The sequence below is a fragment of the Pundamilia nyererei genome, unplaced genomic scaffold (genome assembly GCF_000239375.1).
Source record: "Pundamilia nyererei isolate P.nyererei 1_Seehausen unplaced genomic scaffold, PunNye1.0 scaffold00133, whole genome shotgun sequence".
Lineage (NCBI taxonomy): Eukaryota > Metazoa > Chordata > Actinopteri > Cichliformes > Cichlidae > Pundamilia > Pundamilia nyererei.
The window spans coordinates 440,132-461,238 of record NW_005187534.1 but is presented as its reverse complement, the minus strand read 5'-3'; the positions used below and the strand labels follow the sequence as shown (position 1 = coordinate 461,238).

General features: G+C 49.1%; 2 protein-coding genes across 4 annotated transcripts in view; one reads left to right on the top strand and one right to left on the bottom strand.

Annotated features, from left to right (window-relative positions):
• The first annotated feature begins 34 nt into the window (after positions 1-34).
• Positions 35-3,151, top strand: rps27a (ribosomal protein S27a). The gene is made up of 6 exons (XM_005743556.2): positions 35-119; positions 229-293; positions 677-731; positions 1,515-1,600; positions 2,751-2,882; positions 2,966-3,151. Exons 2-6 carry the CDS (start codon positions 246-248, stop codon positions 3,113-3,115), a joined length of 471 nt encoding a protein of 156 aa, XP_005743613.1. The 5' UTR covers positions 35-119; positions 229-245; the 3' UTR covers positions 3,116-3,151.
• Positions 3,152-4,269: 1,118 nt separating this feature from the next.
• Positions 4,270-21,107, bottom strand: part of bmpr1aa (bone morphogenetic protein receptor, type IAa) — a 40,604-nt gene continuing 23,766 nt past the window's right edge. Inside the window, exons 3-15 of one of the 3 annotated variants that reach the window (XM_005743558.2) lie at positions 16,833-16,937; positions 16,537-16,728; positions 14,674-14,967; positions 9,488-9,650; positions 9,302-9,404; positions 9,106-9,205; positions 8,906-8,993; positions 8,125-8,269; positions 7,644-7,836; positions 7,017-7,314; positions 6,765-6,940; positions 6,528-6,658; positions 4,270-6,173 (exon numbers count right to left, since the gene is read on the bottom strand). In XM_005743558.2, coding sequence (XP_005743615.1) covers positions 6,048-6,173; positions 6,528-6,658; positions 6,765-6,940; positions 7,017-7,314; positions 7,644-7,836; positions 8,125-8,269; positions 8,906-8,993; positions 9,106-9,205; positions 9,302-9,404; positions 9,488-9,650; positions 14,674-14,740 — 1,590 coding nt within the window. In that variant the 5' untranslated portion in view covers positions 14,741-14,967; positions 16,537-16,728; positions 16,833-16,937 and the 3' untranslated portion in view covers positions 4,270-6,047. Of the gene's footprint in view, positions 6,174-6,527; positions 6,659-6,764; positions 6,941-7,016; positions 7,315-7,643; positions 7,837-8,124; positions 8,270-8,905; positions 8,994-9,105; positions 9,206-9,301; positions 9,405-9,487; positions 9,651-14,673; positions 14,968-16,536; positions 16,938-21,107 lie in introns of all 3 variants that reach the window. The other 2 variants (XM_013913470.1, XM_005743557.2) reach the window with 2 other exon arrangements.

Below are 21,107 nucleotides of genomic sequence, written 5' to 3'. Positions count from 1 at the left end.
TTGTATTTTTGATCAGGCACCGGAACGGCGACCCTAACCCCTGCGAACGCGTGCAGAAAACCCCGTGTCTGGAGAGGAAAGCCCTCTTCTCATGATCCGCCATTAGGAGCAGACCGGTGGTAAGCTCGCGCTCTGCTTTTTGACGGGTTTTTGTTAAAAATCGGCACTTTTAAACTGACGTTTGGGCTCCAGCAGAGACTAAAGTGTCCTGTGTGTCTTCCCGTGCAGGTGGATTGAACGCCAGGATGCAGATTTTCGTGAAAACCCTTACGGGGAAGACTATAACCCTCGAGGTGGGTGACGGGCTGTGATGGAGGGCAGCGGCGTTCACGGGCTGCCGTTAACCCGAGTTTTACTTATTGTGGAACTAGATTAGAGCGGCCGTTTGTACACGTAACTGATAGGTGCTGTGTGTTAACTGCAGCCGTGTGTTTGGAGGCGGTATCAGGCCGTAAAGTGACGCTGTACCGAAGGCTAACGGCTAAGCTATCCAGGGCAGTGTAAACACGTGGAGCGGGCGCAGCAGCTTAGTGCCGTGCTCGTAAACCCCTGATTAGTTGTAGTTAATAAATGTGAATGTGTCATTCGTGTTTAAAGAGTTGTAATCTGCATGTGAGTAGAGCTTTGACCGGAAGCGCGTGCTGTCCCGGCTCACCTGTCCTCTCTGCTTCCACAGGTTGAGCCTTCAGACACCATCGAGAATGTCAAGGCCAAGATCCAGGACAAGGAGGGTGAGTGAGCCTGGCTGATTACTTTTACTCTATTACTTTGTGCATCATCAGGCCAGGAGGCGTTTTTATCCTAAAACAGGTGAATGTGGGAGGCTGAGCTGCAACGAAGCTTCCTGTGTTTACCTGAAAACACGTGATGAGCTTCGTGTTTGTAGAGAAACGGACTGCTCGAAATAAGAACTCTTCAGAAATCACGTGTGAGCTGTCAGGGGTCGTAGTTCAGACTGTTTATAGATCACAGACCGCAGCAGGAGTCCGTGAGGGAGATGGTCGGTCTTACAGATGCATACTGAGGGCTTAGAAAGCATCATTACGGGGGTGTACGGGGCACACTTACAGGAGCATAAGTGTCAAATAACCAGGACAAACTGATGTTTAAATGTGAGTGAAACTTCCTGTGGGACGAACAGAAGTGCAGCTGTGTAGAGACAGCAGGGTGGTTGGTGATTAAAATAATCGTGTCAGTGTTTGAAGCGTTCGGGCCGCCGTATTTAAATAGGTGAAATGTGTTCGCCATCATCAGCCATCAGCACCATGAAGCTGACACATGAGCGTCACTGTCAAAATCATTTACAGTCACAGATATGTTCAACAAGCGGGACAGTGATTTAAAACGTGCTGTCACAGGGAGGCGGAGCTTCAACCATACTGGGTTTCTGAGGTGTGTGTGTGTTTCTGGAGTCCAGAAACCAAATGTATGCAGCAAAGCACAGGAAGTTCAAGTGCTGATTGATTACTGGGGTTCAGTGATGATCCTGATCAGCTGGTGTTTGCTCTCTGCAGGAATCCCTCCCGATCAGCAGAGGCTGATCTTCGCCGGGAAGCAGCTGGAAGATGGCCGCACGCTCTCCGACTACAACATCCAGAAGGTGAGCCGGGAACGCCGTGCCAGAGAAATGAAGGCTTTTCTGTGAATGTGGACTCAGAGTTCAGTTTGAGATTTAGAGCCAGCGTCATTCAAAGGTCCTCTGATGAGCTGTTGCTGTGTTTTTTAATTTTACCTCTATTTTGGGTTTAATCGAGTTCCCAGAGCAGGGTTTAGATCAATTCTAGCTGCATTTGGACAGATGTTGGAATAAAAACATCTGGATCAGAACCTCTTTGGAGCAGTTGGTTCATAAATTCAGACCAAAGCTCTGTGGTTCTGAGTCTGAGCTGTAATAACTGGCTCTGCAGTCGGACGTGTCGTTACTGAGGCCTCAGATTCAAACAGTTGGAACTAGAAACAGATTCGTGACGTGAGGCAGCGTTGGCTCACAGCAGGAGGTCCAGATGACAGGAATCCGGTTTTCATTTGACTTTTGGGGGAAAATCCAGGTCTGGAATTGGTAACTGGGTCAGCTTTGGAGTCTGTCGCCCCCCGGTGGCTTAAATGAGTCCTGCAGGCTTAAACCTCCAGTCTGAATCCTCAGTGGATCCCACACAAGCTGTGCTGCCTTCAGCGGTTTCCACCTTCAGGACTGTGCTCGGGTGCAGCCAAGGAATTTTTGCCTTGGCTGCACCCGATTTATGGAATAACCTTCCCATCGCTATTCCTTCAAACCACGGTTAAAAACCCACTTATTTATCCTCGCCTTTTCTACCAGTTAACGCTTGTTGTTAGCTTAATGCTTCTTATCTTCGGCTTATTCTTAATCATTTTTGACTGTTTTATCCTTTACACTTAGTTTTCTTCTGCTTTTGTTTTAATGCCATTCAGCCTGCCAGCATGTTTTGGTACCTTGCCATAGCAGTCATCCTTCCCGGTTACTTCATCCTATTCTCTTGCATGTTAAGCACTTTGGTACACCACTGGCTTTTAAATGTGCTGTATAAATAAAGTTTGTTGTTTTGTGACTTTTGTTTGAAGGCATGAATTAGATGCAGCAACATCAGCTGTGTCTGCCAGGTTCTCCCTGGTTTCCTGTCACCCTGACCCATCTAAGGGGCGGCGTTAAATTCAAGTCTCAAACTCGAGCGTGTTTTTACGCGTTTGTGTCGTCTGGCGTCCCTCTCACGCCTGCTTCTTGGTGTTTTCAGGAGTCAACTCTGCACTTGGTGCTGAGGCTGCGCGGTGGTGCCAAAAAGAGGAAGAAGAAGTCCTACACCACCCCCAAGAAGAACAAGCACAAGAGGAAGAAGGTCAAGCTCGCCGTGCTCAAATACTACAAGGTAAAAACGCCACCGGAGACGCGCTGGAGTTTGAGTTTTGTGCATTTTCGGTTTCATTAAAACCAACACTTTTCCTCATTCAGGTGGATGAGAACGGTAAAATCCACCGGCTGAGGCGCGAGTGCCCTGCTGACGAGTGCGGCGCCGGCGTGTTCATGGCGAGCCACTTTGACCGTCACTACTGCGGGAAGTGCTGCCTCACCTACTGCTTCAACAAACCCGAGGACAAGTAGACAGGATGATAAATAAAGAAATGTTTGACTAAAAAATGGTTACTCTGTGTTTCTGTTACAGTAGTTTAAACGGGTCGTCGCTAATTTCAGATTTGAGCTTTAAGTCGTATTTTCTGTGACGCGAGAGGCCTCGGACACGTGCAGCTCATGTGAACAGCCAGATTTACTGATGTCAGCCCGTTCTCCAGAGTTTCAGGTGTTTATTACTCGCAGGTCATCAAAACTAAAGTAGAGTCAGAAGTGCTTGAGTCACGTGGATGTGGTGGCACTTTGATACCAACGTCACTGTGACACTGCTTTAACTGCTCACAGCTGGAAACGCACCACAGCTGTTCACCACCTGTAGTTGTCACATGACCAGGCTGCTCAGCTGAGTGATCACCTGGAGATTCCTGCAGAATCAACAAACAGAACATTTGGAAGCTCACGACAAAGTTTAGATGAAACCAAAACTGACTGTAAAATCAGGGTTAATCTGTATGAGTACGATTTAAGGTTGAAACTACAAAAAACTTGAGTAATTCTTTGGTCAAAATTATAAACTTAACTTAAATATTAATTCCAATGCAACAAGTTTCAGAATCAAAGTTAAACTTAAATGGAAATTTAAGTTTCAGTCCCAGGATCATTTTGTCACTGACATGGGATCAAAAACATTTTTAAAGTTAAAACTTTTAAAATGTTGAAGTATCCATGTCAATGCCAAAATTTAAAACTTGGATCACATGAATCCTGTAGTAAAGTTGAGCTCTTTATTGGAAATGAACATTTAAAATCTTGACTAGATTTTTATAGGATTTTAAGGTATGTTTTTAAATAAATCTGAATTACCTGAAAATTGTATAAGTGATATTTATTAGTTAACCTTTGTTTTCCATTAGAAATAAAATATTTTCTCCAATAGTTTTTTTTAAATTAAAATGAATAACTTCAAATGGGAAGTTACAAAGTTTGAGTTGGTAAAAGTTGAAATGTAATAAGTTACTATTTTAATTTTTACTAAATCTCTGAATATTAGCACACTGACAACATGAGAAGTAAAATGAGAAAAGTCAATCCCAAATTTCTTTTGCTGGTAGAAACAAAAACCAGATTAAATGCAGGATTTTCAAAGTAAAAGCTCGGATGTGAAAGAAGCAGAGCGACGCTGTGGCTTTGTGTACTAAAATAAGAGTATTTATTTAAAAATCGGTACATTGGACAGACTGTATATAGAGTTTTCATTTCGTTGGTAAACTCATAAGGCACCATACCAGATGCTGTACAAAACACCAACAGCAGGAAACAAAAAGACTTTTACATATTCAAGATTATTTCTATACTGAGCTTTAATTACAGACACACTAAGGTTACTGCTTAAATAGCTGCTGTACGAACGTTAGCCTCATTCACGAGCAGCCAACATGCGAACCCACTGCCGCCGACACGAAACCACTGACAGCGACCGTAGCCTAGCTTAGCACAAACTGTTAGCTTAGTGGCACCGCTGCTAAAACAGCAATTCTTACAGTTTAATTTCTACGTGTCCGAGAAACCCTATAAACACACAGAGTTGATGAGGCGAGGTTCCAGTCTTTGTGCTAAGCTAGGCTAAAAACATCCGGAACCAGTTTCCCAAATATTCCTAATGATTAAAGAAAACTCACCAGCAATAAGCCAATCAGCTCGAAGGGGACCTGTTCTGCTTTCTTACTTTCTGACTCACATAACGACCAACTTGACTGTATGCAGTTTCATATGATGACATAAACTTATGTAAAAATAATCCATGTCTTGTTGAGTCCAAACCTCAACAACGCCCCCCTCTGTAGACTTCCTCATCCACAGGGGCCGCGCTAGGGTTGGTCCAGAGTCAATGAAATCAAAGTCTTAAATATAATTCAACCCCGATGGCTCACAATTGCCCTGCAGACGAGCTGCAGTCAAATTTATTACACTGCTTTAAAAAGGAGTGATAAAGCGACCCCTCGGCAGTCTTCCAGAACCTGGCTAATCAGAATAAAGTCAGGCTTTGGGAGGTGGGCCTTAAAAAGGGCAAATATCCCATAAAACCGGATTACTTTAAAAATAAAATAAGCCAGATTTACAGTTCATCTACGTCAGCAAGAGGTGGAGGAACTCTCGAACATAAGGTACTGCCCCTCTGCTGGCTTCCAGAAGGTGGCCAATCAGAAGACAGTGAGCTGTGTGAGACAAAAGAGTACTATTTCAAAAGGTTAATCATACTAAGCCACTCTGAGCAGAATAAGTCTCCTTTCAAAGCGGTTACGTCGCTGAGATTTTCGTGAACGTCTTCTTCAGGTTTGGCGCCACTTTGTTTTGTTTTTTTAAATTTCATCAGACAGACAGACGAACAGGACGGCAGACGTCTCCGTGCTGACCCCGCGACCTCCCGCCGGCGTCTCCGAGGAGTCGGCCGGACGTCAACACCACTGCAGCATAGTGTTCTGGTTTGAACTCCTCTCACGAGCAGGCACGGCATCTAAAGATAACGTTTATTTACACATTTAAATTCACATGTTATTATAGTACCTTATTCTGCTTATATTCAACTAAGCGTGGAGATGATATCTTAATATGGCAGGAGAACTCAGTCCTGAAGAGAAACAAAGAAAACATTTTCAAACAGGCGGAGGTGGAGGAAGCTCGGCGAGGTGGGTCCTCAAATAAAAAAAAATAAAAAAAATCTCAGTTCATTCATGAGGAATGAAAGCGCCGCCCCCCCCTCCTCGCCCCTCCACAGGAAGTCATCTGTATCTTTTGTTTGGCTTTCACAGAAAGCGTCACTCGGCGCAGAGAGAGGAGGAGGAAGAGGAGGAGACACAGTTCAGCCCTGAGATGGGTCCTTTGCTCTTTTAGCTCCTCCCCTTCATCCCCCTGATGAAGAGGCGGTCTGGGGTGGAGGTTGTGGTGAGTCTGGAGGAGGGTGGGGTCAGATCTTGATGTCCTGGGACTCCACCATCTTGGCGAGCGTCTTCTTCACTCTGAGAATGGTGAGGCGGGAGGCGGGGTTATGAGCCCAGCACTCTGACATCAGCTTCAGCATGGCCCGGAGGCACTGCGGACACAAACACGCCGTTAAAGGACGAACAGGAAGTCACGAGAACACAGCCGCTCTGACACCATCATTGTGACACCCAACTCTCTGCCGCCGGCACGGGAACACTTCCTGTCTGACCGCATCGCCAACGTATTTATCCGCACACACAGTTCAGACATGAGGATGGCAGAAAGAGACCGGCGACAGGTCAGCGGAGGAATACGTTGGTGGTTAGGTCAGATAGGAAGTAGTCCCGGTATTGGCTGCTGTTTTGAATCAAAAGCTCGAACTTTCCCATCAGGCTGGAATAAAACAAACATCCTCGACAGTCGGGAGAGAGACAAAGCAGACAGGAAGTAGTCCAAGCCTCACCTCGTCGCTGTTCCAGCGGTTAGACACTGTCGGCCGCAGGCCCTTAACACACACCACCTCCAGCATGTCCTCATACGAGGGGTCAGAGGGCACCGTGTCGTAGTACGGCAGCTGGTAGTCCTCCACGATACCTGCACAGGAAACAACACCTGTATTAACGTCAGAGCGGCTGACGCGCCCAACAGCGGCTGACGTTCTTCTTCTGGTGTGTGTGAGTGTGCGTTTGTTTGTGCGTACCCCCGGTGACGCAGCGTCGGGTCATCTCCCAGACGATGAGTCCGAAGCTGTACATGTCAGCCATGATGTAGGCCTGGAAGTGGTTCTTGTTGAGGCTCTCGTCGAGGACCTCGGGGGCCATGTAGCGTCTCGTCCCCACCCGGGTGCTCAGGGGGATGTCCACTTCGTTCGTGTCACTATGGCAACACAACGAGAGGTTAGGTCAGCTGAGGCCAGAACAGCCTGAGAATGCACCACGGAGCAAACGCGAACCTGTTGAACTTGACGGCGAGGCCGAGGTCGGCGATGCAGCAGGTGCCGTTCTTCTTGATCAGGATGTTCTTGCTCTTCAGGTCGCGGTGGGCGATGGCCGGCTTGCCCTGCGTGCCGTAGATCTCCGTGTGCAGGTGGCAGAGGCCGCAGGCGGCCGAGTAGGCGAGCCGCAGCAGCGCCTGCGTGTCCAGCGTGGTCAGCTTCAGGAAGTCGTACAGCGAGCCATTCTCGTGGTAGTCTGTGATGAGGAAGAGCTGCGTGAAGGCGCCCGTGCCCTTAATGTCCGCCGCGATGAAGCCTGCAGAGGAGGAAGGTAAAAACATCCACCTGACATTATTTACTTTATATTCGCCTCAGGCACCCGGAGACCATTTCTTATTGGCCCGTGGTTAACGCGGTCTCTCTCCTCCGACACTCTGAACTTTCATGAAGCTGAAATAATCGTTCAGCTGTTTCTGCTGGGCAGCGGCGCCGTGCATAATCAAAATTGGCGTGTTGAGCGCTCTGAGTCCTCGGGCTCGGACGGCATCATAAAGCTGCTCAGAACCCACGACTCGCTTACCGCGGGTCACATGACCTGCACCGTAACTTCGTGAAAACGCGGGCGTGTTTGGCGCACGAGCCTACCGAGGATGTTCTCGTGCCTCATCAGGACCGTCTGGTAGATCTCCGTCTCCCTGAACCAGCTGGCTTCCTCTCGGGTGAAGAAGACTTTTACGGCGACCTTCTCTCCCCTCCAGCGGCCCAGCCACACCTCGCCGTACCGCCCCTTTCCTATCTGACGTACCATCTGGATCTGCTTGGCGATGGTCCGCTGCACCTGAGGACGCAGAAAGGAAGTTTCAGAAGGGCGCTCCGAGTTTCCTGGTCGTTAACGTGGTCTGTGACCTTTGACCCGTTTTAAAAACAAAGCTCTGTATTAGTGTGTGAGCCTCTTCTTTGACCCTCGAGCGTCCTCCGCCGCAGCCAGCGTCGCTGTTTTTATCAATGACAGCGATGACATCACAGGTGAAACAACCTTCACTTGTAATCAAACTGAAACTACCAGATAAAATAAAACTCAAAGAAACAAAAATAAATTCTAAGCAGGCGTGTTTGTAGCTCCTACCAGCAGGGGGAGCCCTGAGCCGCTGCCTGAGCTCTGAGACTGATGAATGAGGTCTCTGAGTGACTCGCCCTCCCGGATGAAGACATCGTGCTCCTGGTCCTTATGGTTCTTATGATACCGCTGCCGGTCGCTCTTAAACTTATACCTGCGCACACACACGCGCACGCGCACACACACACACACACACACCTCAGTTTGATTCATCAACAGTTTTACAAAAGGGTCCAAAGTGAGCATAATAACAATGTCTGTGTGTGTTTACTACAGGTAAAAGTGAAGAAAATGTAAACAGGAAGTCGTCAGTTTTACTCTGAGAATGACTCCAAAATAAAAGCTAAGGAGCACTTTCTCTTTAACTTGACGTCTTTTTTTTTTAGGCTCAAATTTGACATGAAATATTTGCAGTTTTGCTTTCTGCTCACTTTCAGTCACATTATTTTGATTTTACTCGTATTCATTTCACATGTGATTTCCTGATGTTGCTGTTAGTTACTTCATTATTGCCTTGGATGTGTTAGTGTGTGTTGTGTGCTGGTTGAACCATTTAGTGACTGATCATTACGAGCAGTAAGAATTCACTACACCAGCCCACGTCAGGTGATTTATGCACGGCTATCGTCATATCAGACATCAACAGGAAGTGAAAGCCAATGAGCTACAGACACGTCTGCGTTCCAACTAAACGGAAGTCTGCATCGCCGCCTCTCCCCGCCGACAGCAGCAGGTCCAACAGTCTCTGCTGATTCGAAGGTGTGCCGGTCGCTGCCAGGTGAGCTCTTACCTGTAGTAGTAAACCACGGTGATGCAGATCAGCGTGCAGCAGCAGACCGTCATGGAGATCAGGAAGGCCAGCCAGTGGGGGCTTCGTTCTGCGCGCGCACACGCACACACACACACACACACACACACACACACACATTAGTCGCCTGTGCGGCTTCACTAGCTCACCTGCTTCACACCTGCATCTGTGTTCCACGTTACCGGTGGGGGCCAGCGGGGGCAGCGTGGGCTGCAGGTCTCTGTTGCACAGGTCTGTGTTGCAGCACTCGATGGTCCTCCTGGTCTGAGCGTTGGGGGAGTCCTGCCGAGCAAACGGAGCCAATCACAACAGCAGGTCAGGAGGGAGGAGACACAGAGGCGAGAAAAGTGACAGACACGCCCACACAGACCGGCTCACCTTGCACTGGAAGTGAGAGCCTTCATACTTCATGCAGCCGGAGGTGAGCTGCACATCTCCATGCTCGTCCTGCTCGATGATGGCGAAACACTGACCGTTCGTCCTGAAGACAGACATCATCATCATAATGGAGCAACGAGGACTCTACTCAGCAGTGACAGACTCTACTGCGCTGCTTCTACTCACTGGCAGGTGTAGTTGATGGCGTCGTCCGGGCAGTGACCCGAGCAGTAGCAGCTGAGGGATCGAGGGAGGTCCTCAGGTGCGATGGTGGGGCTGTCGCCAGGGCGCCGGGCCTCGGGTTTCACCCCCGTCCCCTGCAGGACGTGGTCCGGGTTCTGACCTGCGGCTGGACACGAAACAAACAGAAGTTAAAACATTTTTTAGTCTTTGGTGACGGCTGAGAGCAGCTCGGAGTGACTCCTGCAGGAGGTGAAACATTCTCCTCCATCAGCTGACGACAGCAGGAGCAGGACGGCTCCGTATAAGGACCACAGCAAACAAGACGGCGGGTCGGAGATCGCCGAGCAGAAATAAAGTTTGACGGTTTTTATGGGCGCGAGCGGCGGCTCGCCTTCAGAGAGAGGATCAAAGGCAGAGACGGGGACGATGGTTCTTATCAGCTGTCTGCTCTTTATCTCAGTCCTCCTCTAATCCCCGCGCCTCCTTCTGCGCTGACGCCACCGCTCTCCTTCACGTTACTCCTCCTCCTCCTGTATTTGTCTTTCAGATCGCTTTCAAACACCTCGTCACCTTCCTTCCTTCCTCAGAGTAAAGACGGCATGTGGACGTGCACGCCGTCATGCCTGGACATGAACTACCTGCTGGTAGCTCACCTCCAGTCCCGCCCTCCCCGGAGAGTCGCTGTTACCGAATCACAGCTTTCATGTGCTGATCGTTTCCGTTTCCCTCCGAGAGCAACACAAAAGTTCATCCTGAGCAAAATCACCTCAAAGAAACTGATCATGTGATCATGCGATCATGTGACGGGGTAAAACAAACACCTGGATGCAGAACAGCTGGATCGTCTCTCTCAGCTCTTCAGTCATCGTCTGTTTCCTGTTTTTATTATCTGAAGTTGTGAAAGCGTGCGTCTGCGACGCCTTGCAGCACATGTCATCACTTACTTCCTGTTCGTTTTCTTTGGGGAACGCCTCTCTCGCTCTCACATGTTTGGACGTTCCTCCTCCTGCAAGGCTCGCCGTCGAGGCGGCCTAATGTCGCTGTTTCTGTTCGGACCACACCGGCTGCTCCAACCGTGCTCCGCCCTCAAGCCGCGCTGCCACTTTAAGAGCACGCAAGGGGAGTCAGATTACCCAGCGTCCTCTCTGCCAGACCTCAGTCTCCACTCCGGCGGCCGGCACAATTATTAAGCACACATGTGGACAGAGGCAGAGCAGAGGCTCCACCCGTCAATGCCTTTCACCCAATCAGAGGCCCGAGGGGGCGGTTCATGAGGGCCTTCAGGTCTAGACAATGATGACATCACTGCTCGCCGATTTTTTTTTCAGCAGAAAAAAAAAAAAGACTTTAAATGATGGAGACGGTTGTTTGAAAGCTGAGATGAGCTGCAGTCGCATCAGTCTGCTCACTGATTTCTGTCAGATGATTTCCAGCTTTTAGATTTTTAACTTAAATTATTTTTAACCTTCTGGGTGAAAAAGCTCAGCTTTATAATTCACACACTGAACCGTCTGCAGTCTGTAATCAAACACACGAGTCTTTAATTACTGCCTGTGCTGAGTCACAGTTACCTGCCCACCACACACCTGAGCTCCCACATTATGTCCTAATCCCGCTCTGCTCGCCGTCACGCCAACATCAGCTCTTAACTTATTTACAATAAACAGCTTTAAGGTTTGATTGATTTTAATCTCACACTTGTTTTAAACATCAGCTGTGACCGTTTGAATATTGAGCAGAAACACACGACTCCTCATTTATGCTCTAACTCCACGTGTTATTTTATTTATAATCTCTTCGTCCTTATTCCCACTGTGGACTCGTCATGAAACATGGTTTCCTGTGTCCCGGCTGCCTCCTGTGGGCATCACTGTGACCTGAGTGCTGTCTGAAGGTGGAGGCCTCCATCTTTCCTTCATTCTCAGTGGTGACAGTTTGTCTCCTGTAAGGAAAATATTCCCGTGAAACCATAGAAACGGGAATATAACCCTTTGATCTAAACCATGTGGATCCTCTCACTCGGCTCCTCCTTTGTTTGTCTCCACTTTTACAACGCGAGCCCGTCGAGCACCGCCTCCCTCCCTTCCTCCTCCTCACCAACTTCCTGCCGGGGATGTTTATGCATTCGTGTTGCCAAGGTGACAGAGAGCAGCTGAAAAGCTTCCCAGCGAGCTAATTAACAACCTCGTTATAACCCTACAACGAGCAGCGCCGTGGAGAGGACGCGAGGAGTCTGAGGAGGAGTTAACACGGAAACACGGACGCAGCAGGAAGAGCGCGAGGAGCTGCTCCCAACAGCCGCGGCGTCGTGCTGCAGGAGGTTTGTGGATTCACTGTGATGTCACCACAGCTCTGTACCAAGTCAACCACTGCTGAGAGGGCGGGGCCTCGCCTGACTGACAGCGCTGACGGAGGAGAGGAAGTCAAAACTAGAAGCAAACAAAGTCTCTCCTCAGCAGCAGCTCCGCCCATCAGTGTGAAACCGCCCATCACGCCTTCCAGCGGCACAGCAGCTCGCAGTGCACACGGCACGTCTCCGAGGACAACGGCGAGTGTGATGGCCCGTCAGCCCCGGGGGAGCAGCTGGTTTGGACCCTGCAGCTCGCCGTCTCATCAGGAAATCTGCTGGCCAATGAAAGACAACCATGGACTTGACCCGCCCATCCACAGGCTCATCTTTGGTTTCTTCAACATCCTCGGGATAAAGATGGCCAACAGACGGCAGTGACCTTTATCATAACTCAAAGATCAGATGAACGAATGACTGAGCCACAGCCTGACAGCAGGTGGGAGAATGTGCTGTGATTACCTGTGTTTATGCTGCTTTAGAGAGAAGCCCCGCCCCCAACATTCAGCTGACTCTGCCCTCCAAAATAAAATACGAAGTATGCCGCCGCCGCCACGGCAGGGTCCGCAGAGAGGAAACAAACACCGCTTCCAAGGGTGAATAAGTATCCGGAGAGATTGACGGATATTTCCGGAGAACAATGGCTGTTTGGAGAGTGCAGCGCCGCCAACAGCTCGTACAGGAAACGGTTAATGTGCAGAGAGGAAGTGAGAGCGGCAACAATCAGTTCAACAGCTTCCTGCAGGGAGGGGAGGGGCTCAGAGCGCCGCTCCAGCCCTCGCTGTGAAGAAAATAGATCCGCTTTCTCCTCAGAACAACGGCTCAAATATTACTATGAACTTATTTTCACATCCAGTGTCTTTAAAGTCACAGGTGTGTGTGAGCAGCTAACTCAGGTATGATGATGTCACAGCGAATCGTCACGGACACGGGGACACGAGCTCGGGACAGCAGAGCATCTATGACACATTTCACTGCCCAGCGTGTCTCAGCTCACCTGTCGCAGGTGTACAAGGTACTTATTGAAAGATCCTGACTGATTAGTAAAAACTCGTCATTGAACAAACGCACACACAGTATTAAAGGTGGACGCAGTCTCCGTTTGAACACGACGAGCTTTTCACCTGGCCACCAGGGGGCGCTAGCTGTGGCGCCCAGGAAGTCGTCCCTGTGTCCGACCTCGACTCTTTCCTGATGGTTTATGGGCTCAGACTGAAGACGGCGTTTTTGGTAAATTTACAGACACTCAGACGGAGGCTCGTCAGCCAATGAGCAGCTCTCTGAGTCAGAGCAGTGACGTTAACACGTCAGCTCCACCTCGCCGTCACTTTGTAAACGTCACAGACACAAGTGGCTTCCTGACGGAGTGAAGGCAGAGTCAGCAGGCGAGAAGGTGGATGGAAAAACAGTTTGATAAGACGGCGGAGAGTCGCTCCCTTCCTGAGATTACAGCCGGCTCTTATCAGCGGACTCTGGGTGTTTGGAGGTCAGAGAGTGGCGAGGGAGGGGACGACCTCTCTCACATCCTCTAACTCAGATCCACGCCAAGCTTGAACGCCTCCTCCGCCCTGAGACTCGGTCAGGAGGAGACGCCGACTCTGTGGCCCCTCAAACTGACGCTCAAGAATCACGTCAGTGATTTCTTTCATATTGAGCCAAAGTTACAGAACAAAGGACTCAAACATAAGGCCCACGGGCCACAACCGGCCTTACAAAGGGTCCAATGTGGGCCACAGGAAGGAAAATGTGGAAATGCCAAAGAACCCGGCCATAAAGTCGGAACTTTTACGGCATTTTCATCGGTTTTACAGCCTTTTTATTAACGCCTGTCTGTTTCTTTTCCCCCACAGTTTACAGTAAAGTTACTTCCACACAGCGATCGATATTTTCTGTACCTTTTCTTACTTCCTCAGCCCAAAGCAGCGTGCAGACGGCACATCTCAGGGACTACATGTGTCTTCATCAGCTGTCAGGTTAAAGCGGTTTAAATGCATGTTTATGATTATAATACATTTAAAAGGATCCAAACAGCAGCTTCAGTGAAGCTCGTCTCCACCTGCAAACATCGAGCAGACGTCGGCTGCCATCGATCTGGAAAAGTCTCCCCTGTGAATAACCCACAGATGCCGAATTCAATGTGCGGGAAGAAGCTGCTGGGAATATTTTATCGGAAGCAGGAGGAGCGGCGTGACATTTCTGTTTCTGTCCTTATCGGTCGGCCGACACTTAAAAACAGCTTAAACAAAAGGCTGCTGTGTGCACAGGGAGGGGAGCGCCGCTTACAGACGAGCCCCACGGCGACTCTGTATGCCAACGTCGCCTGAAGTAGCGCTTATCTGCCGAGGACAAACTGAAGGGTTAATGAGTAACCGAGCAGCTCGTGGGTCAGAGAGGACACGTCTGAGCCCAGCGACACTAACTGGGACCATCGCAATCACACAGAAGACACGAGAAACGATTAATAAAAAAGAAAGAAAGATGGAGCTCAGGTGGAGTCCATGTGACCGGGAGACAGGAAGCTGTCACCAAACCGCAGCCTGATGAGGTCACTGGCAACAAAACGTGAAGCAGGAAGAGCCCAAGCTCAGTGATTAACAGCAGCTAAACTTTCAGAATAAAAGCACAGGTTTGTCCACTAATAACTGGATCATGTAGCTGACATATGAAGCCTTAAACATGTGGCCTTTCACTTCCTGTTTCTAAGTCTGACCCTGTGAGAAACACGCTGCCTGGTGCTGGTTCTGATGACGGTCACCATCATCTCTGTCCGTTGTGTTTCTGTGACACTGAAAAACAAACACTGGCACAGCTGCTCACTCCAACCAGCTTTTAAACATCTTACCGTCAGTTCTGAGGGACAGCAGCAGAGCGACGGCCGTCGCCGCCACGCAGACCGGTAGACCTGGCATCCTGCAGCAGGCCCGGACCAACCCGACTGGGTCCCACACCGTCAACAAGACCTTCTGATGTGCCGGTCTGGGCGTGGAGAAGATAGTGTTATTGTTCTACGGCAGGAGTCTGAGGAGCAGGGAGGAGCTCCAGATAGAGGCAAGGGGAGGGTGGAGGTAATGGGGTGAAGGGCAATATCACAAAAACAGGTCCTCCTGGGTCTCACAGGCTCTGTGGGTCCAAAACCCTGAAGAAGAGAGAGAGAGAGAGAGAGAGAGATAGGGGATTCAGTAAGACTTCAACATCAGCTGATCAGGAAAGCCTCAGATCCATCCCAGCTGTCACAGGGCGAGAGAGCACTACAGACAACCCTCTTTTATTACAATTAGTTTCATTATTCATCTCTCTGGTGTTCGAACACTGTAGCTGCTCACGATTCTCAGAGGAAACATTTCTGCGCTCTTCCAGCTCCAGAGCTTTCCTCCCTGCTCTCCTACGGCAGCTTTGCATGATTCTCCGGTGAAAATAATCCTCCTTTATCTGATCCTGGGCCTCGACGCAGCCCCTCAGTTGATCCTGTACGAAACGAGCGGCTTCAGCAGCTTTCTGTTTCTGCAGCGTTGTAGTTATTAACTTTAATAACACTTCTTTCAAAAAAAGGTGCGTTTCCAAAACACTTCCACACACGCACGCACGCACACACCAACAGTTTGGGCCAAAACATTAGAATCACCTGCTCACATGAGAGCGATGATGATGATGATGATGAGAGCATGCTCCTCAGCGTGCCGTGACCTAGTGACCCTGGCTGCCCGGCGCTGGCCTCCAGGGCCCGACTAACTACCCGACCATTTGTCCGGGGATGTTCTGCAATTAACGACGCTCGGGTCCTGCGCAGCTCTAATAACGTAACGTCGCAATTAGTGGGCGCCGAGAGAGGGCCAGAGGGGTGTGCGAGGGAATTAGCGGCGATGCGTGGCCGGTGTCTGTCACTTTTCATTTGCCCTCGGGCCTCAAACGGGTCCGACCTGTGACCCACTTTTCACACATCTCCAGAGAGACGGAGAACAAAGACGCACACACGGGACGGCGCCCAGGGCGGGTCGAGCGTACACGACAAACACGGCTTCAAATCCGAGGACAGGCATCGCTGAACGGTTTAATATTTACTAAACATTAATGCAAGAAAGCACATTTAGACACATTCTGCTGTTTGTCTACACAAACAGCAGAATGTGTCATCATGTATGGAAGGCTGAAGCTGCCAATGTGACTCATGACCCATTTAATTAAATAATGCTTAACATTATTTATCATCACTGAATTATTGATTTGGGGGGTTTTGGCTCCTCACACTCCCACAGCCACCCACCCAAGTCAACCCCACGACACAGTCTGAAGTACACCCATTTTCATAACTGCAATAAAGTCATAAACAAATCTTTAAAACTGAAAACAAGCTGAATCCATCCAATAAACCTCTGTGTTGGTGGGACACAGGAGCTGTGCTGTGATTGGTCAATCTGTTATTAGGTTTTATGCTGCGAGGCAACGGAGGTAAACTATGTGCTAATTCCACTTTAACAGAATTACAACGTTTAGCAGGAAGTTAGCGAGTTAGTTCCACCTAAAGCTGATCCACGATGTTCTGGACACGAACGAAAACAAAACTGGACGTGTGTTAGAGAGACGACATCTTTTTACCCTCCAGTCCCGCCCTGCCCGAACATTCACACTCAGGATTTACTAAAGGTGTGTGTGTGTGTGTGTGTGTGGGCGTCTCTGAGTCGATATCGCAGAGTGAAAAATTCTTCACCTCTTCGTCACAACAAAACCTCCAGTTTGTTTGCGGCTCTTCGCTCCATTTAAAGCCGACGGCGTGCGGCGATAACGCCGTCAGACGGGGCGGGCAAGTCGAGGCAGGCTCGGGACAGACCATCTGCTGCGACCCCCTCGGCACAGGAAGCACGCCTCCCCCAGCCGGTAATCGCCTGACACGTCCACTTCCCTTTGAAAACACCCACGGCTGTTATCACAACTGAAACGCACAAAAACACACAAAGTCGCCGTGGAGACCAAGACGCCAGAGAGACAAACGACTGAATCTGTCACCTCGCAGGAAGAGCCTCAGACGCAGTTCACAAACGCTGCGGGTGAACTTTCACTCCTCCTCCTCTTCCTCATCGTGTTCAGACTCGTCTCCAACTCCTCGCTCTGCTGCAGTCAACAACAAACGCCTTTCTTCAGCATGGCGCTCATACCAGCAGATATCAAACTACCAACCCACTGCAGGCCGAGATAATCGGCTCAGACTCGGGCTGCGGCGGCCTCCTCATCCTCCTCATCCTCCTCAGCTGTTTACAGTAAACAGGCTGAACTTACAGCACAAAACCCTCCAGCAGCCGCTGCCGGCTACAAACAGTCTGTCCACTCAGGTTCGTCTGCACAGCGACGCCTTTGAGCAGCACATGGTTCAGAAGAACCAACCACTCAGGTAACCAATCCACACACAGGAACTCTGGGCTACAGCCACATTAGGACGTCCTCACAGCACTCCCACGACTCTGAGCATGAATATTCATCGACACGAGAAAAAACAGTAACAACCATCTGTGAAAAGAGCAGCTGAGCTCCAAGCACCAATCAGCACAGAGGTCTTAATCACATGACAGGAAGTGTGCGCAGGTAAAACCAGTGTTTAAAATGGTAAATGGCCTGCATTTGTATAGCGCTTTTACTCAGTCCCTAAGGACTCCAAAGCGCTTTACACTACATTCAGCCATTCACACACTGTTTAAGAAGAACCGCTTCACGTAGAGCAGAGAAAGAAAAAACTCAGCAGCTCACCTGAAATTCTGCATTTGAGCCTCCAGGGCTTCAAATCCCTGCATCACCTGCGTAGCTGCACAGGTGCTCTCCGACGTCCACAGATGCTTTTTGCCCATTATTAAAATTCAAACGTAAACTCATCAGTGAGTGCTGGTACATAATCTGCACACCGAGCTGCACACATGTAAACTGAGCAGGTACTACTCCTGTGTACTTCTATTCTCTGTGATTTGCGACCCTGGAGGGGCCCTCCAACCCTACTTTGGGAACCAGCTGCCAGATTAAATCTCTTTCTTTACACAAGTAACGAAACACTGTGGATGTGTTCAAAGGAAGAGAAGCATTCAAATCTGAAGCAGGAGAATAACCGAATGAAAGCACGGGGTGAGATAAGAGCAGAGACCTTCGCGTGGGCACGTCATTTTATGACTCATCAGCTGTTATTCATCAGCTTTGAAAGGCCAGAAAACAAAGTTAAAGGTGATGTTTGCAGATTTATTCACTCTGGATTTCCCCAGACCCGTAAAACAGAACGTCTAAATCCAAAAACAGGTCTTCCATAAATGAAGGTGCTGCCTGCAGTGGGATTCAAACCCACACCCTAACCCCTCCCTCTCTCGTCTCCTCAGCTAACAGAGGTTAATGTAGCGTAGCTGCTCTGGCGAGCTGGACGTCACGCCGGCGTCCTGGAGGAGGAACATTCACCGTGATGGTGGGAATGAAAGGAGGTATTGTTGGCGGTCCCACCTGTACAGAATAAACCGCCCTTATAGGGAACCACTGAGCCATAGCTGCCCCCCCAGGGGAAGGAATTTGAGGTCACGCTGCTCCGGGGATGCTGGGAAATTTGGTGGGATGAAACCCAAGCAGCGGGTTAAGACTTGTGGAGAAACAGTCCTTTAAAAGGCTTTTATGGAACAGGGCGGCTTCGGGTATAACTTTTCATTCGGCCATAAAACTATGAAGTAAAATGATATCTGTGCTGGAGGCTCAGGATACACAGTTTTACTCTGATTACTTTTATTATTGCTGGCGTAGCTTCCTGTCTGACAGCTTGTTCTGGATGCTCTCGTGAACGTCAGCGTTTCAGAGCTCAAGCTGCTTTTGTACTTGTTTCAGCTCCACGATGATGATGTCAGAATGACCATAAATGGGGCTGATTAACGATTTGTTTTTGGCGTTCTGTGGTCAGGGTTTCATTTACCCAAATGTAAAAGGCGTTTCTTCAAACAACAAAGATTCGTTAACAGCTGTGCCTACATGTGCAGTCACAGCCACGCTGCCCAGTTAAAGGCAGGAAACCCGATCCTGTGGTTGTAGCTCCTGGTATCGATGCAGATCGCTGGACGTTTGTGGAGAGATCTTCACAAATACACATCAAGCTGGAATCACAAAACCTGTGAGTCGTCTTAGTGTTCTAAAAAAAGCACTCACAGGCATCCTTGTGGATCCACAGAAGGATTTTCAGCTCGGATCTGTACATTTGAGTTTGGCCTGTCCCAGTGCAACCAGAAGCAGACCGGCCTGTGAGTCAGCAGGTAAATCTTTTTTTATTTTTTAAGTATTTGATGGCAGCTTTCAGCACTTCCCCCACTTCCTGTTACAGGAAAAACAAAAGCCGAACATGTGTTGTTCAGTCACGTGGCCTAAATGTTTCAGTCACAGTTTTAATGCTACCAGCTCGCTGAGGAGAGAAACTCCCGGGCAGCTCCACTCGGATTTACAGACCTTCCAGCTCCTCCGAGAGCTGTAAAACGCTGTAAAACGACACTGGACGCTGGCAGGGAGGGAGAGGTGGGGTGAAGGCATTAATAATCCAGCCCCAATACTGCCCCCCTCTCGATGGACTGCAGGGTGAGGGGCCAGACATCAATAATCAAGCTTTAATGCGCCTCCACTTCCTGTGCTGGAGGAGCGGCGGCGACAGACTAAATAAACACTACTGAGAGCTGATTGGAGGAGCCAGCAGCTCCTGCGCTCAATAAATAAATGCAGTAATGAGAGAGATGGGCATCAGGGGCGGTGGTGCAGGAGAATATTAGTGGGACTGGGGTGGAGGGATGGACGGAGGTGCTTTTTCCTTCTGCTGAGTTTCATCAAAATCAAATCAGAACCTGGACAGGCTGAAAGAATATTTCTGCGAAATCAAACGGACATTTTTCTAACCTCTCAGTCTGAGCTCCACTCCATCAAACTTTCCACTCGGCCTGAACGAGCTGATAAAATTTGAGCCGTCGTGAAAATCAGGATGAAAAACAAAGTGGATTTAATTTCACACATGCAAACTCAACGTTTCAAGAATCTGCTGAAGGAAGAAGATGCTAAAACATTCAAGTTACTCACTTCATGTTAAAAAAATGAAAATAAAACCATCTGAATAAGGACAGTGGACTCTAATGTGTTAAATACTTACAATTATCATTTATTTCTTACCCGACACCAGCTCGGGCTGTTTATCAAAAGCTCTGAGGTAAAAACATGAGCCCCGTCGTTCTGTCCTTTTAGCCCAAGTTTGTATCGAAGCACGTCTGTGACAGCGAGAGCATCAAGGCTGCCTGTTCTCAGTTACGAGGCTTCCTGAGCCGATTTCAGGAGGTCCGTCCGTTAGCTGCAGCAGTACAGCTGTGTCCTCCTCGAGTGAGGGACACCAAGAAACCACCCACATGTGTGTCCCACAGACCCAACTCAATTCAAACCTCTCCTCTCCTATATCAGGCCCTAAACGTATTTAACATGGTAGTCTGTGTTCACTGCATCATTCCATGTTTGGCACTCATCACCACCTGCACTCATGTATATATCTATCTACTTAGCACTTTTAATTCTTATTTTTATGTCTATTTAAGCGTTATATGACAGTATGTTTGCACTAAGCACCGCAGCAATTTCCTAATGTTGTAAACCTGCTCAACATTTGGCAATAAAACCCTTTCTGATTCTGAGTCGATGGGGACTGACTGCTGGAGCCTCCGGTGGACACTAGAGGAACTGCAGTTTGAGCTGCTCTGGCGTTTGGTTTGGGGCTAAGGCCGTCCTTAGGCTCGCTGCGTTGCGAGAGTCTCGGGTGTCACGTGACCATCCTCACATCGTGAGGCCATCTTTGTAGTGCATCGTGTGAGCACAGTCATGCCTGTTTTTGGCACGTTTAATGACAATGCTGCACAGAAGCTCAGAGACACACGGAGGTTGGAACTGTTTGAAAACTTTTTTGTCAAAAGAATTTTGTAAAAACAGTTTCTGGTCTTCTGGTTTTGACTTCTCTTCATCAGCACGTGTGACATGCTACTGTCTGAGTGGTGATGTCTATCGTTTAGGAGAACACTGCAGCGGCAGCGAAGCCTCGTCTGAGCACGGGAGCCTTAAGAAATTAAACTATCGCGATAGACCTCGCCGCTCGTCCTCTTTAAAAAAAAAAAAAAAAGGTCGGCCGATCCAAATTCAGTAGCGCAGAGCCGAACCAATCACAGCCGCAGCGTCACGTCACGTGACTTGTTACGTACAGCACAAGTGCCAAGCCGCAGGTGTGTTTGTTTGGGAAGCAGCCAGCGGGTAATGGAG

Bases quoted from the DNA above. Each gene is read 5' to 3' on its own strand.
- rps27a (XM_005743556.2), top strand. From the start codon at position 246: ATGCAGATTTTCGTGAAAACCCTTACGGGGAAGACTATAACCCTCGAG. The intron at 732-1,514 runs GTGAGTGAGCCT...TGCTCTCTGCAG, and splicing joins CAAGATCCAGGACAAGGAGG to GAATCCCTCCCGATCAGCAG. The intron at 2,883-2,965 runs GTAAAAACGCCA...TTCCTCATTCAG, and splicing joins CCGTGCTCAAATACTACAAG to GTGGATGAGAACGGTAAAAT.